Source organism: Ictalurus furcatus, chromosome 17 (assembly GCF_023375685.1).
Source record: "Ictalurus furcatus strain D&B chromosome 17, Billie_1.0, whole genome shotgun sequence".
Taxonomy (NCBI): Eukaryota; Metazoa; Chordata; class Actinopteri; order Siluriformes; family Ictaluridae; genus Ictalurus; species Ictalurus furcatus.
The window spans coordinates 23,351,762-23,369,508 of record NC_071271.1 but is presented as its reverse complement, the minus strand read 5'-3'; the positions used below and the strand labels follow the sequence as shown (position 1 = coordinate 23,369,508).

Sequence of the window (17,747 nt, the reverse complement as noted above, 5' to 3'; positions counted from 1 at the left end):
GTCATGAATTATGTCGATAAGTACTTATGTCAGTCAGTCTGTCAGTACGTAAGCCTGTCAGTAAATCAGTCAAGTCTGTAATGTTAGTAAAGGTCCGTAAATTAGTAGTTAAAAGACCATATTTAAGTCAGTGACTGAATGTCAGTCAGTAAGTCAGTAATTAAGTCAGTTAACAACTGGTTCCCTCAGTCAGTAGTTCAGGGAGTACGTCAGACAGTAAATCAGACAGCAGGTCTGTTTGGTAAGTCAATCAGGATATCATTGATAAACTGGTAAAATCAGTTAGTACATTTCAATCAGTAAGACAGTAATTAAGTAAGTCTGTCACTAAGACGGTCAGGAAGTCAGTAATTCAGTACGTTATTAACTACATCCGTAGATCAGTAGGTAAGACTGTAATTAAGTCAGCAACTGTATACGTTGGTCAGTAAGTCAGTAGTTTAATCAGTCAATAAACAGTTCGCTCAGTCTGCCTGTCAGGAAGTCAGTCATGAAGGGAGTAATTCACTAATTAAGTTAATTATTAAGTCAGTAAATTGGTTCCTAAAACCATAGTGGAGTCAGTAATCCAGGCAGAGAATAAATCAGTTGGTAAATTGATAGCTACAGTCAGTCAGTTAGAAGGCAGGTTAGGAGGACAATCAATCAGTAATTAAGTTAACCAGTCACGAAGTACAGTAAGTCAGTTGGTAAGTCAATAATTAATTCAGTCTGTAGTTAATTAAATCAGTAAGTAGGTCAGTAAGTAATCACCATATTAAAGATTCAAATAGAAAGATAAAACATGTGAAGTTTGTGAGTAATAGTATCTGAATATATATACACACACACACACACACACACACACACACACACACCCTGAAGAATAGCTAATATTTTAACTTTACAATAAATGCATCTCCAAATCTCACTGTTTTCTCTCCTATTGGGAGTTAAGCTCACAGTAACGCAGCCCTCCTACCCGTACTCTTTACTACTGCATCATCTATCTGACGTAACTCTGCCTGAGGCACCCGCACTCAGGGGGCATATTAGAAACTCACCCACCTTAAACATCCACCACAGTGCTAATTCATGCAAAGTGCTTCGGAACAAAACTAATTATGTAGTGAAAGTGCCTCCTGAGAGCTCTGTGTATTCCGGCTTCATTATCGTACTTCTAAACATGGCCGAGAGGCTTCAAATCCCGGCACAGTGATGACACCGTGTCATCCACGGTTAGAACACAAAAAAACACATTAACATACAAGGGCAGAAGCCAAGAGACACCCACTCGCATCAGGGCCAAGTGCCTGCCTTTTCTAAAACCTGAGCAGTGACGTGCATTTTTCTGACAGGAGGCTGCGTAGTGGAGCAGTGCCCGTTCGCTTTTTCATGCGAAGGCATAGGTAGGATTGACAAGTTACTTTTAAACTCTAAACAAAACAACAAACAGATGCACAATTATGCTTTTATTGCGTAGTAAAGTTTTCCTCAAGAAGGGCAAATCCACTAAAACAATACATCTAACGATATGAAACAAAGATACTGTTGATGCTGTTAAAATGTGTTCTTTTTCTGCAACTGCTCATCGTAACGTTTTATTCCATACAGCAATTTTCCAGCACTAACAATTTTATTTATTAATGAGCAACACATTAGTTTTTCCATCATTTACAGTTACATTTATAGTTAAATCACAACGTCTTCTGTTTTTCTGTTCTTCGACGTTCGCGTGTAGGAAAACGTAACCGATCGATGTTTTTTTTTTTCTTTTAGTGCATTTTTAAAAAAAATCTGAATACAAAACATGATAATGTGATATGATCCTAATCTTCCTTTATAACCTTTACACCTGGTTCTTTTTTTTTACCCTGAAACTGTGAGGGATAAAAACAAACAAACAAACAAACAAACAAAAAAAACTGTATGTTTCACTGTATGTTGCAATATTAATATATCCTACACCACAGCGCTGGTGAATTCTCGATTCTCATTGGTCAGAAGGTGTTGATTCATTTTCTTTTAACAGCAGTTCGGAAAATAGCATAGGTTTAGATTTAATGTGCTCGGTCTAATACGTTATAGTTTCTATAGCAACGGCTCATTCACACGGCGGACACTCCAAATAATCTAAAGCGAATAATAAACATATCGAGAGAGAGAGAGAGAGAGAGAGAGAGAGAGAGAGAGAGAAAGGAAGTTACGTACTGTATAATCACAGATATGATAAGCTTTCTGTAAAGTGATGTCTATTTGACATTTGTATGGAAGGAGTCTCCAGTGCAAACAATTCACAACAGTCACGAGAAAGTAAAAACGAGAAATAAACCACTTTGCGACATGCTGTTATCGGAAAATTGACTTCCCAAGAACTTTTCCCAAGTCCTCGCATGTCGTCCAGCCCTACTACTCCCTACTATATGGGTTTGTGGAAAAAAAAAAAAAAAAAAAACATTAAAAGTGAGCCAACACTCAATATATAACAGTATCACAAGCCTACAGACCAGCTGCTCAGCTTCGCTCACACTTCATGCCTACTCAATTAAGCGCCGTCGAGGGATAAAAGTGTGCGGATGGAAATGATGCGAGGGTCATTCTGTTTACCCAAACAACACGTGGAAAAACCACGACCAGAAATGATTAAGAAATGCGGGAGGCCGTGTGATTTGTGTTGGGTCTAAACACTGTACAGGAAAACATGAGCCTGCAGTGTTTACACAGTGCTTCTGCAAAAATAAAAAAGTACTGCATATTGTACTCTTGGCCTCTGCTACTGCATTATATAAATAAGGAAAATGAAAATGCTATTTGTTCGCAGTCTACACACAGATTCGAAAAACTCCTCTCGGCACATATAAATAATTCAGGAACTGAGCCGAGTAGAACGGCGCATCCTCTAATTAACTGCATGAAAGCTGCGACGTGGACAAAAAAAAACACCTTCTGGCATTAAAGGCAATTAATTAGACACTTGATTTTTAAGATCAAAATGAAACAAAATTAAGTTGGTGTGAACATGGAAGTTAATATGGCACCTAATACAAGCAATATTTTACACACATAGAAATAAAAAATCGGAAAGGCATCGAGAACATGTACGCCATAAAAAGTGGTGATTTGTTTTCTTCTTCCTAAACAGAGATTATGAGCAGATGAACTGGTGTTTTTTTTTTTTTTCCATTTTAAGCTGCAAAGCTGCATCATTCCAGCCCGAAAATCTGGAGTTTTAGGCAAAACTAATATACTTCAATTTTTAGTGCTTTGCTATCAAATGGCTATGTGTAGTATTAGTCACCGAGTTCTGACGCCAGCTCTGCCTATCCAAGTTTGCTTGGTAGTTCATTTGCATTTCCAGTCCTCCGAACATAACTTCGAACGTTTATTTGGCGTCTCATCTATTCTCGAAGAACTCCGCGGCTAGCTAGAACAGGGGGCGATTTAAAGGAAAACCCATCAGCTGTCGGGGGCATTTATTTATTTTTCTGCCACGGTCCCGTTATAGAGAAGAGTCACTACAAATGAATCTGAAGTTCTGACTTCTGACTGATCAACCGTATCCTAAAATGAATCGTTTCCAACCCGATCTCTTCGTGGATGATTCCTGAATGGTTTCATGATGATGATGGAAATGATATGCTAGATCTCAACTCCACTGAACACTTAGGTGAAATTTTGGAGTGATGTGTCAGACAGCACTCTCCTCCACCACCATCACCACCACCACCATCAACGCCACCACCAGCACCGCCATCACCTCCTCCATCACCACTGCCACCACCATCATCACCACCACCATCATCGGCACCGCCTCCGCCACCAACATCACCACCACCATCATCATCAAAACACCAACTGACGGAAACTCTTCATCCAACACAGTTCCAACGATGTTTAGAATCGATGCCAAAGTTCACTGAAGCTCTTCTGGAGGTTCATGGAGGCCCAACACCTTACTAACACACTTTGATTCATCAACATTTGTTTAGTACAGTTTTGAACATCGGTATAAAAAGCACTTAGCGACTAAATAAACACACAAGTGGATTATATCCTCAGTATTCACTGCTATAGTTTGTTTTTCAGACCGACCTTTATTCAGTCCCACTATACTAGTGCTTAACATGAGCACGTGAACAGATAATAAAGTGCCACACCACTAAATAAATTCAGTTATGTTAATTGAAAGGGTTTTCATTCTGTGAAGTGGAGCTGATTTACTGTGCACTGTATATATTATTAATTACACCCTCTTCACCTCACAAACCAACATCCATGCTTGCTTTTATATATATTGATAGATATACGGGGTGGTAGTAGCTCAGAGGTTATGACATTGGGCAAGGCCCTTAACGCTCAACTGCTCAGTTGTTTAATGAGATAAATGTAAGTCACTCTGGATAAGGGCATATCCAGATAAGCATAATGTAAATATAGGGCTTCTTTGTGTGCGTTGGCGTCTCTGTATTTAAATAATCATTGACGTTGGGATCTGGTATACACATTTGATACGTATATCCCAGGTTCATTGTGAGGAAGCCGCTCGTAAATTTTAGACGTTGAGATATTTGATACAAACCGTTACCAAAAGTCAAACAAAACAAAAACAAGATGTATCGCCAGGATATAGAAATTACTCAAGCGGGCACGTGCAGTCCTCCACCCCTCTGCATGACCTCCAGCATGGACACACACATGTACACTCTGAACTGCACGGTTATATAAAGTCTCTGACTGATGCCTGTCTAGTACTCTTTTCACTCTCCCTGGGTAGCTGTTCTATCCTGCGACCCAAATCCCTTTCCAAAGATGGCTCAAGGTTCAGATTTATGGTTACATATTTCAGTCATGTACATATTAACAATATTACAAATTATAACATGTTAGTTTTACATTTCTTAAAATATTGACTAACACGGGTTTACATTAGCGTGATTTCATGGAAGACGAAGCTTAATCTTTAATCTGTGCCTGGAAAACTGATATTCGGGGTCGTATCACGCTTTCATGCTGCACTTTTCTCAGGCATTGTCGGTCATTTTATAACCCAGACTGACTCCACTGTTAGAGTTACAAGCAGTCAAATGAATATTAAAAGCTATTTGTATCGGTATATATATATATATATATATATATATATATATATATATATATATATATATATATTTCTTTTTTTTTTCTCCATTTTCTTCTCAAATATTTCATTTTTTGTAAATGTCTATGTGGCTCTACTATTTATTTTTTTTTTTTGTGATTTGTTAGCAAAACCTCTGATATATTGTGATATACATCCCATAATGTAATGTCGTCTACATACTACAATATGAAACATTTGTACAATAGGAAACCATCGTAAGTAGCAATGCATTGTTGTAATGAGCAAAATGAAGGCGAATCTCACCTTTGTGGTGTCATCATGTGAGCGCTGGTAACGTTTCCAGCGGCAGCCGTAGATCCCCGTTAGACAAGACAAGCACAGCTGTCTCTCATAGACCTGCAGGGGTTGGTGTTTCACCATGCTCCTTCAGCCTGGACTCCACTCCACCCTTCTACCATCCCACTGACAGCACAGAACCCTACAGAGACAGAGAGAGAGAGAGAGAGAGAGAGAGAGAGAGTATGAGTATTAGTGTATGTGTGAGAGTGAAAAAGAAAAGAGAAAACAAGAAAGCGATAAAAAGAGAGAGAAAGAGAGAGAGAGAGAGAGAGAGAGAGAGAGAGAGAGAGAGAGACAGGCAGCAGAAAGGGGGGAGAGACAGATAGACAGAGAGAGGCAGTGGGATGAGACAAAGAGACATCGAGAGAGACAGGTAGAGAGAAAGAGAAAGACAAAAAGAGAAAGACAAAAGTATCAAGGAACTGCTCCATGGCACTAAATCTGGTCTGTTACACGTCTAGTTAAAGGTGCGGTCAGTCACTGTTTTTTTTTAACGTCAGTGCGCTGATAAAGTTTCCCTCTGCAACAGCACTTTATTTTGTAATATAAATTTCCCATTATCCAAACAGTATTTACGGTATAATAGGCACTGCCTGTATCGTTTCGGGCCATTAATAAAACTAAAAGTTTTGCCACAGAAAAACAACCGACACGTCAGTTTACCAGACTACCTCTAGGTGGTGCTGGCGTGCAAGCATCAGTACAATTATCACCTTAGTGGTTAGCACGTTCGCCTCACACCTCCAGGGTCGGGGTGCGATTCCTGCCGCTGCCCTGTGTGTACAGAGTTTGCATGTTCTCCCCGTGCTGCGGGGGTTTCCTCTGGGTATTCCAGTTTCCTCCCCCAGTCCAAAGACATGCATGGTAGGCTGATTGGCATGTCCAAAGTGTCCGTAGCGTATAAATGGGTGTGTGAGTGTGCCCTGCGATGGATTGGCACCCCGTCCATGGTGTACCACCCCGTCCAAGGTGTACCCCGCCTCGTGCCACATGCTCCCAGATATAGGCTCCAGGTTCCCAGTCGCATAAGCGGTATAGAATATAGATGGGTTTTGTTTAATCACCTTGTATGGTGCGTTTTCATTGCAATAAATAACAGCAAAATGAGAAGAAGGCCTCGTGGACCACTAATAACTAACCAATCAGAACAAAGAAGCAGCTCTACATACACATCAATCATTCTGCCTGTTGATTCAGAAAGCTCAAGCTCTTAAATTAGCATTCAGGTGTTTTGTGGGTGTGGCTTTAGAGGAAACACAAAAGAAAGGAGCTGTTGACAAAACTGCCAACCACACTTTTAAAATAATGCCATTTTAGCACTTTTGGAATATCACGCATACAGAAATATATATAGATACCTGCGAGAAAGAAAAACTTCCCCTGCTCATGAGACAACATAAGAAACCTAAAACAGATCTGAATATTTTTCATTCAAACGCTTCCAAACATTCAAATTCTAAATCACAAATTTTACTTAGATAAAGCTACGAATAAAATATATTCAAAGCCTAAAGGGTTTTTTGCCTTATTTTTTTTTTTTTTTTTATCCTCAAAAGCATTATGTACTCTGCTGTAAAAAGGACAGTGGGTTATTTTAAAGCTAATGCACATGTAAATCCGGAAGCTAAATGTTAATTCTGGTTGTACAAACATAGCATTATAGCTATTATTGCTTAATGGATTCTCCAAAGAGCAGCAAGAGGACATAAAAGCTACTCGCTCTTATCTGTTAGTGCTACTGCTGCATAGCTGCTTAATGTAGCGGTTCACGAGTGGCCCCCAAATGGCTATCAAGCCCATCAGAGAGAACAGAGACCACCAGCAGTCTGGCATTTGCATTGCACCACAGGAAACTTTATCTCCGGTAATTAGAGTTGGTACTGTTTAGCTCAGACTCGACTGCATGCCATGATGGAGACAACGTTTGAACATTCAAGGCCAGTTTCAACCTCTCCCAAAGCAGCTGATTTTGTGCTTATATTAGCTAGCTAGCTACATTTATATGACATATAAATCCGATCAGATATCCTTGTCAGATTAGCTCATGCTAGCTAGCTAACCTGAGAGGATTTCTGAGAGAATTTTAAAATGTTCATTACTGTCCCTGTTTATTTTAGCTAGCTGACTAACATGAGTTAACCTGACAGCATTTCTGAGAGAATGTTACGTACTATTTAGATTTTATTATTATTATTATTATTTTTAATTCATAATCTTATCTGCTAAAGCTAACCGATTAACAAACATGAGCTACCCTGACAGGACTACTGGGAGAATGTTAGGTCATATTTGAAAATAAATAAATAAATAAATAGATGTTTGTAATCTTAGGTGCTAAAGCTAACCAGTAATCCAACATGAGCTAACCTCGCAGGATTTCTGACAGGAATTGTAGGTCATATTTAGTTCATAAATATACATAATCTTTACTGCGAACATTACCCTGCTGAAAAAACCACAACAATAGAAACCATCACAGAAATACTAATGGTTTCTACTACAAATACCATTACAAACCATCAGCTAACCATTAAAACCATTACTATTACTGGTCCTTAATGGTTTCCACTAGACATAACATTACCAATAGAGCCCCACAGGGACCCTTACAGTTTCCATTATAAACCAATACAATTCCCATTATAACCATTACAAATTCTATGAGGGTTCTATTATCCCTACTCATTTTAGCTAGCTAGCTAAAATGAGCTAACCTGGCAGGATTATGAAAAGGAGTTTTAAGCTATATTGATGAATCTACACTGCTAAAGCTAACCAGCTAGCTAATATGAGCAACTTTACCTCATTTCTGTGAGGCTTTGTCATATTAATAAATGCTCATAACTTTAATGTTAATGTTAGCTAGAAGGCATACTTTAGCTAACTTTGCAGCTCTGAGTGCAAGCCGAAAACCACACCTAGTTCCGACCCTAATGCGCTGATAGAAGTTTGAGAATCTCCTTCGGGATCTATAAAGTTAATCTTATCTTAATTTGGCCATATCCAGACAATGTGTATGCCAATGTAGACAGTTTTCATTAATAGAAAAGGACGACTGACCAGCCCAACTTCCAACAAAGGTAATTATTCCTGGGAAAGGCTATAGATCGTTGTACTAGTGTGTCATGGCAGTGAATTAAAAACGACATAGGCTACAGATCTTCATGCAGGGTTACACCAGGCCAGCAATCCATCAATGCATCTCCATCATCCTGAAGGTCAGACAGGACGGCAGCAGCTAATTCAATTTGAAGAAAATGAAGTGCGTCTCAAATGCCAACAAGAGACTGGTATATAAAAAGTTCAGAAGTCTAAAATGTGGAAAAAAATAGGTGGCGTGAAACTCAGGTGTCCTTAAATAATAATAAATGATAATGCCCTTCAACATTTCCAAATGGATAGTTTCTCATACTGTGGAACTGATCCATACTGGACTCCTGATGAATAATTAAGTATTTCCTGTTTCTATTCCTGGTCTGGGGGTCTTCCATATAATATTTTGGAATTTCCATAACAATATGACGTAAATCGTATACAAGTATAAGGATTTGAGTTAATATAAAGGGATATGAGGTATGTGTGTTTGGGTACAGGATTTCAAACACCATTTGTATGACTACATGTCAGAATTAGTGATCACACTGGCTCAATTACCTTCCGGTATATACACAGTACCTTCCATTTTTGGTAGAACAGTCAGTCATCACATGTTAATAACGCCATAAACTATAACACACGTGCTTCAAGATCCAAACGAGATAATGATTACACTACCTCTATACAAGGCACAATATCGGTCTTTGTATTCCTACCCAGTCTGCACCGATGCTCATACAGGAGGGTTATACAGTGATAACAGTGATAACAGTGATAGCGATACGGATTAGCTCCTGCTGATAGGATCTTGTGATGAGAAGCAATTATCATCTCCGTGTACACAATCTTGACAAAGTGAAAACAAGAGATGCTATTTTACTACAACATTACAACAATGTTAAACAGTATATTACTGTACACTGCTGGCGAAAGTGTATTCCTCGGAAAATTCACACAGTAGTGATCGAGTTTGATTTATAGAAGCCTAGATAGAAATCTTGATGTATGGTTGATTTATTACAACTTGAGGATGCAAATGTGATGCGTTACATTAGAAACTTTGTTAGAAGAAGATTATAAATCATACGATTGTCCATTTCCCCAATGCACTTAAAAGCAAACTAGATTGCCGTGCGTTATTACATTACGTTAGCTACCAGCTTTGTCAAATTTCAGGCAACCAAAACATGGAACTGGGTAACATATTGGATATTGTACTTGCCTGGTGAGCTAGCTAATACATTTATAATTTATCCACCACTAAGATGTGATAGGGTAACTACCAATTGGAGCAAGGGATGATGGTACACTTGCCTGCCATTGCGTAACCCTTTCAGTGTCCTTTGGTTCCAGATATGGTTTCAGATTTCCTTCTTGCCTCTGAACCAGCCAGCTACAATATTTCCTCCCATTGCATGTGCATGTAGATGGCATGACTAACAATTCAATTTACTTGACAATCTGGATGTTCTTTAAGTTTTCTGACTGTACCTGTTAAGGAGTCGAAAAGGCCTTATGAAGCCAAAGTCAAATTGGAACTGATAAAAAAATAAAATCTCTTTATCTAAATGAGCCCCAGGTTGGACTCTCTACTTGGTAACCATCTTGTTGACCCTTCTCATACTCCAGTGAGGATTGACGCACGTGAGCAGGGTGTCTGAATGAACAGTCGCCTTTTCTGCTGCCTCATTTCCTACCAGCCGTAGAAAAAAAAATAAAAGGACAGAATAACAGTCTGCTTTTGGGGGAAATGTTTCAGCACATTGGACTGCAGTTCACTGAAGTGAAAACACAGCATTTTCTATGTAGCTAGACATGAAAAAGACACCAAGCAAGAAGCTCCAGGTGAAAACCAGGACCACAATCTTCACCTCAAATCCCTTATCTTAACTGTGAGACTTTTCTCAGGTCATGGACAACATGCCTCAAAACTAAAAATCTGATCGTGAAGGTTATGCAAGGAATAAAATACTTGGTGTTGTGCTGTTAAAGGAAAGTAATCAACGATTATTGGTCTGATGAAGCGGAGTTACTCTTACCAGCTCGAAGTGGCGGGGGAAAAAAAAAGCACAACGTGAACCATTTTAACTATTTATAGCTACCTGTAATGTTGTGGAACATCTGTAAAACAAGTTTCTGTTATCACTTACATTATAGCAGCATAAAACCTTCACTCCCTCACCACCCTCTCATTTGCGCAAGTCAATAAGGACAAAATAATGTTGTTCGTCATGTTAGCGTGAAAGCGGAAAGTCCTGAAGTTGTTCCTGTGTTGGAAAACCTTCTGTTACAAAGTGTTGACACTGGAGACTCCTTCCGTAAATAATAACTAAACGTCTCCTTACAGAAATCCACACTATACAAATGAATCAATCTTTTTTTTTTTCCTCTGTTAAACAACAGCACGCTTTTAATCCGTATATTATTAATATCAGATTATGTGGGGCGTCGACCCATACGAGTCCACGTGTAAGCTGTTACTATACGTATAAACGATAACGTATTATAACGAGCACATTCAAATGAACCTGCTATTATAGAAAAGCTGCTGTTATAGAAAATGAATCCCGACCTCCAGACCAGTCAGAATCAAGAATTCAACAGCTCTGTGGTATAATACATTATATAGAACTATACACCTTATATAATATTTAAACTTCTTACAATAAATCTTGGAATAAGCACGTACAGTATAAGGCTCTTTTAAAAAATCCTCTCTCTCTCTCTTTTTTTTTTTTTTTTTTTTTTTCAGCAGTTGCCCTTGAACGTGCAGTTAAACATTCTTGAAATTCCTGCTCACGTCTCTGCTTTGCTTTCACATGTTCCCATAGATTCACATGAACCTACCAGCATGGCATGAGGATACAATAAAAAAAAAACAAAAAAACAAAAAAAACATGACACAATCTATCTTTGGACCACTGTCAGTATGGGAAGTGTGTTTATGAACAATGGGACAGAACTTACAGCATGCCATGTCGCAACCATACACATGTCGGCTCTCTCAGACGAGGGACTATTGCATAAAATGAGACCCTTCTTGAAGGTCATCGATAGCGTGACACAGAGAGAAGGCTGCGAATACTTTTTGATTTGGCAATGAGATGTCAAACTTCGAACAGTTGGTAATGTTTTAGGTTATTACTGTCAGGGGAAAGAAACACACACTCTTGCTTGGCTTGAGATATGTGGGGAAAAACAAAGCCAAGTGAAGCGCTAGCTATGAAGTAAAGACATATGACTATTCACGATACTCGACTGAACCAATCAAATCAAGGTAATGACTGTTGTTTTCAGGATAATGACTGTGCAGATAACATACTAGCAAAGCACCGGGTCACACGCAGATGAATTTCATTAACAGGTTGTTTGTTCTCGAGTCTCTTTTTATTGAAAGACCTCCAGCGCTGACTCAGCCGCCTCCCACTCGCATTCCCCATGACATCCAGGAATATTCAAGTGACCATCTGTTTGCTCAACACCGCTTTGTGCAACACCCAAACTAAAATACTCCCCGTCAGAGAGGGTGTGGGTGCTAGTTCACGTTATAGAGTGTCTGAGAGCGCAGTCTACAATTTCGAAAACCACCCCTCTCAATAACAACAGTCATTTTGAACATGTATTGTAGGCTTGCCCTGTTTTTACACCTGAATAAACCAAGCATGGGGTTTGAGAATGGTCGCGCTGGTAAGAGCTGGTGTTTTGCAGAGGAAATACTGTTGAGTAAATATTCGGTGTGGCTGATGTTTTCCATGAGAACTGTTGCGTTTATGTTCTTTGGGTACGTTTGTATTTATAGGGTTGATTAGTATACTCCTTCCCACCAAACTCCATTTAAAACATATTTTAAATTTGGCAGGGCTATGTGTGCAGAAATCCAGAGGTTAATCTGAACCCAACATAGCAAACCTCCAACATCTGCAAAAATCTTGATGCTATGTTTATTTGGGGGGGGGGGGGGGGGGGGGGGGGGTCATTTTGGACAAATTTGAACATAGGTTTTGTTTGTCCAGAAAGCTCTTTTATTTTTCAATTTGACTTCACTGAGTCTTTGTTCCACTCCAAGATTCCAATTAGTGGCAGATTTTTCCTGGTGGAGCTCACACTGGCATCAGGCTGAGAAGGTCAACCCAGATGTCTCTTTCCCCAGCACAGATTCCAGACTCTCCCAAGCCATAATGTTGATTTAATCTCTCTAGACGGGCCCGAGTTTGCCCCAGGTTCTCCGTGCAGTGGGACATGCCTCATAAAGCTCTAGTGGGAACCAACCATGGGGCATCTTTTTAATGTTCCCAAATAACCTTAACTGGCTCCTCTCGATTCAGAGCAGCAGCTCTATCCTGATGCTTTCTCATATTGCCGAGCTCCTCATCCTGTCATGAAAAACAAGCGCCGTATCCCTGCAGAAGGACCTCATTTCCACCACTTCACTTGCAACCTTATTATTTCAGTCACTCGGATACGTGAGGAAAGACAAGGATTGACTGGCAAACAGAGTGTTTTGTCGGCAACTGAGCTCCCGTTTCACCACCACAGACCGGTACAGCGACTGCATCACTCCTGCCGCTGACCTGATGCATTACAGAAGAACGTTCTGTATATAAAGGTGTCATATTTCCTTTTCACACAATTCCAGTTCCAATTCTTGAGAAGACATTCACTCACTCCATGCCACAATGGTTTTATGTAACAATGGTTCAATAGGACAACTAAGAGAGAAGTGAAAGTACTACATCATGCACTTCCTTAGAACTTAAGAGCACATGTTAGTTTTGGTGGGCAGAACCACTAAAAACACTTCCATGATGTGAAGTGCTAATCTCCGTAATTTCTGAATGTGTTTGAAGACATGAATAAACGTCGAGTCTGGAAGTGTGCAAAGACGAGACTGTCCGAGAATTTATCATCTGTATCTCTGAATCTGGCACCAAATCAAAGAGCATGAACCTTCTCTGTGGAGAGTTCTTCGTAATTGTCCTTCAAGTGAAAATTCCAGAGAGATTACAGAGTCTTTGTTGAACAAACAGTTCCACAGGGTGCACAGGTTATGTGGGAGTTTAGGGAAAAGTTACCACTTTACAGCTGTTCACAAAAACCGACGTTTAAAATGAGCCCAAGTGCCATAGACTGATTTAAAGTTTATACGGTAAGGAAGTCAGCAAAAATATTGGCACCATTCATATTCATATATATATATATATATATATATATATATATATATATATATATATATATATATGTCACGTTACAAAGTTGGATACGGAAGCAAGTGCAGATCTTCAAACAGTTTAATAGACAAACAACAAAACAAAGACACTAAGACAACTCGGCAAAATTCTGTGGCTAAGGCTAAACGTAAACTATGAAACAAAACATGGTACAGGGACACAGGTCAAGACAGACAATACGTAAAACGAGGAAGCAGTACAAACAGTGGCTATATATATATATATATATATATATATATATATATATATATATATATATATATATATACACACACACACACATACACACACACATACACACACAAGTGCTCGTTAAACAGAAACGTGATACAGGTGTAGGTGATCATGTGACAATGATGTAGTATGGTGCAGTGGCTGCTGGGAAATGAAGTCCAGAGTTACCTCCTTGATATATGACAAATATATAATGAATATGAACATGCAATTATATTTTGAGCACATCTCCACAGGTTCTCTTTGTAATATTTGCTAAAGCCTGGACTGGAGACTCGTTACACATATGATCAGTCCATAAGTACAGTGTAGTTTAGCCTGCAGTGGTTTGGTCTTTAACTAACTGTCAACTGATTGTATTTGCAACGAACTGTATTTTGCATCAAGTTTTGAACTGCTGGTGACTTACTGCAGAGTTTCTAAAGAACTTCTAAAGAACCCTCTCTTACGTATAGAATTACTACTTCCATGCGATGGTTGAATTTCTTGCTCGTACAGCTTTTCAGCAGTTTTTACTTTTGCTCCGGATTTATGAAACATGTTTTCAACACCTACTTCTAGAGAAACTCGGTGTTGTTTTGAAGAGAGTTCTACAAAAGGTGGGAAAACAGTCGTGCTAGATATGTTATTGACTTCAGCCTTAAGTAATATTAGGATAATCACGTTATTATAACCGACAATGAGACATCATGTGTGATGATACGAGTGCAGATGGAGGTCATTTGCATTGCTTTCATTAGAACCTCAATCCAAGTTCAGAGCTTACTCTTCTACCTCAATAGAGCATTAAAGGAGAAAAGAGATGCTTTCATTATGTCTCACAGCGCGGCTAATGGGAACAAAGCAAGCTTTTGTTTAGTGATAAATAAGCAGATATCAAAAGAGCTAGACAAGAGAGTGCACGAGTATAATGAAATAACGCCAACCGAAGAAAAATTAAGAGTACCTTTATGCGTTTTCACTCTCTTTGATGAATAATGCTGAAAAATCACAAGAAAACAACTGTCATGATGTCAAATTCTCAGTTCTCCATCTTGCATCTCCTGTCTCTCATCTTTCATCTTCTTGTTAAAGACGAGTTTAGGTCGGCAAGAGCAGGGGAAAAGTGCAGGAGTCAGCAACATGTTAGAATACCAAGCATCTGGAGCCAGACCATGGGGAGATTGATCAGTCTTAGCTGGTCGAATAGATCCGAGTTTAAATATAGGCTTTTTCTTCAAGAATGTGGGAAAAAAAAAAAAAAAATCACCTTATGTCAGAGGAAGGTCAACCAGCTCTGATGCCAAATCATGATTTTCCTCACAACCAGCTTTTTATAGTGTTTATGAAATACAAGAAATTATAAAGGTTTAGCCGATTAGAATTGTCGGGACCAGTCCTGAGCATTCCTCAAGGAGTGTATAGGAACCAAGAGTTCTGTGACGTGAACCAAGGCTTCACTAATTGAAAGAGAGGTTTGCTGAACAAAACCAATGGTTTAGCAGCCAGAAGACAAGTATAACATATCATGATCAAGTGCTCATCAATCAGAAACAAAGACCAAAGTTTTCCAGTCAGAACCCAAGGGTTCACTAATGGGAATCCAAGGGATCACCATTCACAATCCAGGCTCACCAATCAGATTCCAAGATTTTTGTATCAGAACCCAAGGTTTTCTAATTCGAGCCAAGGGTTCACTTACTGGAACTATGGAATCACCAATCACAATCCAGGGTTCACCAATCAGAACACAATGGTTCACCAATCAGCCCCAAAAGGTTGCACAATGAGAACCTGAGGCTTTCTAAACAAAATCCAAGGTTTTCCAATCAGAACCAAGAGTACACCAATCACAGTCCAGTGTTTTCTAACTAGAACCAAAAGCTGAATGATTTGTTTTAATATGGTCAGTGGTGCCTTAGTGGTTGAAGGCTCTGAGTTAATAATCAGAAGGTCAGGAGTTCAAGCCCCAGCATTGCCAAGCTACCGCTGTTGGGCCCTTGAGCAAGGCCCTTAACCCTCAATTGCTCAGATGTATAAATGAGATAAATGGATAAGGGTGTCTGCCAAATACCATAAATGTAAATGTAATATATTCTAATATGGAGAGGTAGTCACAATATTTGGTCTGTCTAATACAATTCATAATATATCTAATTCTGAATGCACAATGTAAACGTGAATCTCTTGATGCACAATATTTCTTATTTTGTATATCTGTTTTACCTGAAGCTCATATATTATATTATATTATATTATATCCAGCAGTTTTTCCATGCTGAACTGTATTCAGTTAAAATAAGAGTTATAAACAGTTATAAAAGTACTGTGAAAAAGTTATTAGGCACATGCAAAGAAATGCAGTAGAGCAAAGATGCCTTCAAAATAATGAAATGAAATGTTTCTACATTTAAAAAAAATACTGTAGAGAGCAGTAAACATTAGTAAATGAAACAAAGTCAATATTTGGTGTGACAAAAAATTAAAATAAAAATAGTGTACGGTACAATGTGTGCAGTTTTATAAGGAAATGCGCTGTAAGTTTTATTGAGCATCTTGCAGAACCAAACACGGTTCTTCTGGAGACTTTGACTGTCGCACTCGCTTCTTATTTTTTCAGCAAAACCCAGCAGCCTTCATTGTGGGTTTTTTTTTGTCTAAAAAGTGGTCTCTTACATAATACCCTGCTTTCTTTAATGACATACAAACATGTTTTCTGTAACATTTCATTTTGTGCTGAAAAACTAACGTTTGGGAATCTGAAGTGTTTTTGTACCGACTCGATAATGTAGAATAAAAAAATCTAAAACAAAATTTGTATTAAAAGAAAGAAAAAAAAAATAGGGTGCCTAAAACTTTTGCACAGTACTGTAAAATCAGCAGCTGCTTTCCAACCAAGAAAGGATTGCCGTCTTTCAAAAGACACTGTGTGGATTTAGCACAGAGCGATGCTGAACGATCTTCAGTATAATTACAAGGGGCTGACACACTGCTGGAGACGTGTCCACCCTCTGTATAGTGGGGACGACAGTGTGTGATTTAAGATGCCAGGGAGACACAGTGGAGATGAGTAGGGCTGTGTCTGAGCACTGGGTGGAAAGTTTAGCTCTTCTTTGGTGATAATTAAAAGCAGCAGGGAACGAGAGAAGAAGCGAGAGTCATGCATCCAAAACCCTACTGAAAAACTGTAGCCAAAAATGCTAAACATTTCTATATACATGTTTCACACGAAACACTAATCCACTACAGGTTTGATACACCACTTAAAAGCACAGCATCATGCTAAATACGCAAACAACATATCGTTGCTTTCTAATTTATTTATGTTATTTGTTTAAAATTGTCAGTTTTGTTGAGTAGTGTCCTATTGAAAACACTGACATCGGTAATAAATTGTTTCATCGTTACCTTGGAGTTTCCCAATTATTAATCAGTAAGGAATAAATCAGGACAGGGCATGCTGGGTAAGTCAAAAATCAAATAAAGTTGATTATTTTCCCTTAACAGTGCTTCCTGCAGTATGTTATTCCTCCAATTTATTTATTAAAGAATGTCATGTCGTACTTTTTATATATATATATATATATATATGTATGTTACATTTCATGTTGTGGAACATTCATGAGACGAGTTATTTCCTGTTGTCCATTATGTTAGAGCAGCTGTAAACTGTCATTCCCTCACCAGCATCTCTTTTTTTGGTTCTTTTGACAGAAAATTGCAGCTTGGTACTGAGGAAGCACAAAACGTAAAGCTTTCTCGTCTTCAAGACTTTCATATGGTTGGAAAACATA

General features: G+C 38.7%; 1 protein-coding gene across 2 annotated transcripts in view; it reads right to left on the bottom strand.

Annotated features, from left to right (window-relative positions):
- gdpd5b (glycerophosphodiester phosphodiesterase domain containing 5b) overlaps positions 1-17,747 on the bottom strand; it is a 62,594-nt gene that overhangs the window by 39,214 nt on the left and 5,633 nt on the right. For both annotated transcript variants that reach the window (XR_008388318.1, XM_053647770.1), the window contains exon 2: positions 5,381-5,555. Coding sequence is in view for 1 of the 2 variants with exons in the window: in XM_053647770.1 (XP_053503745.1) it covers positions 5,381-5,497 (117 nt within the window). In the remaining variant the exon portion in view is untranslated. The remainder of the gene's footprint in view (positions 1-5,380; positions 5,556-17,747) is intronic.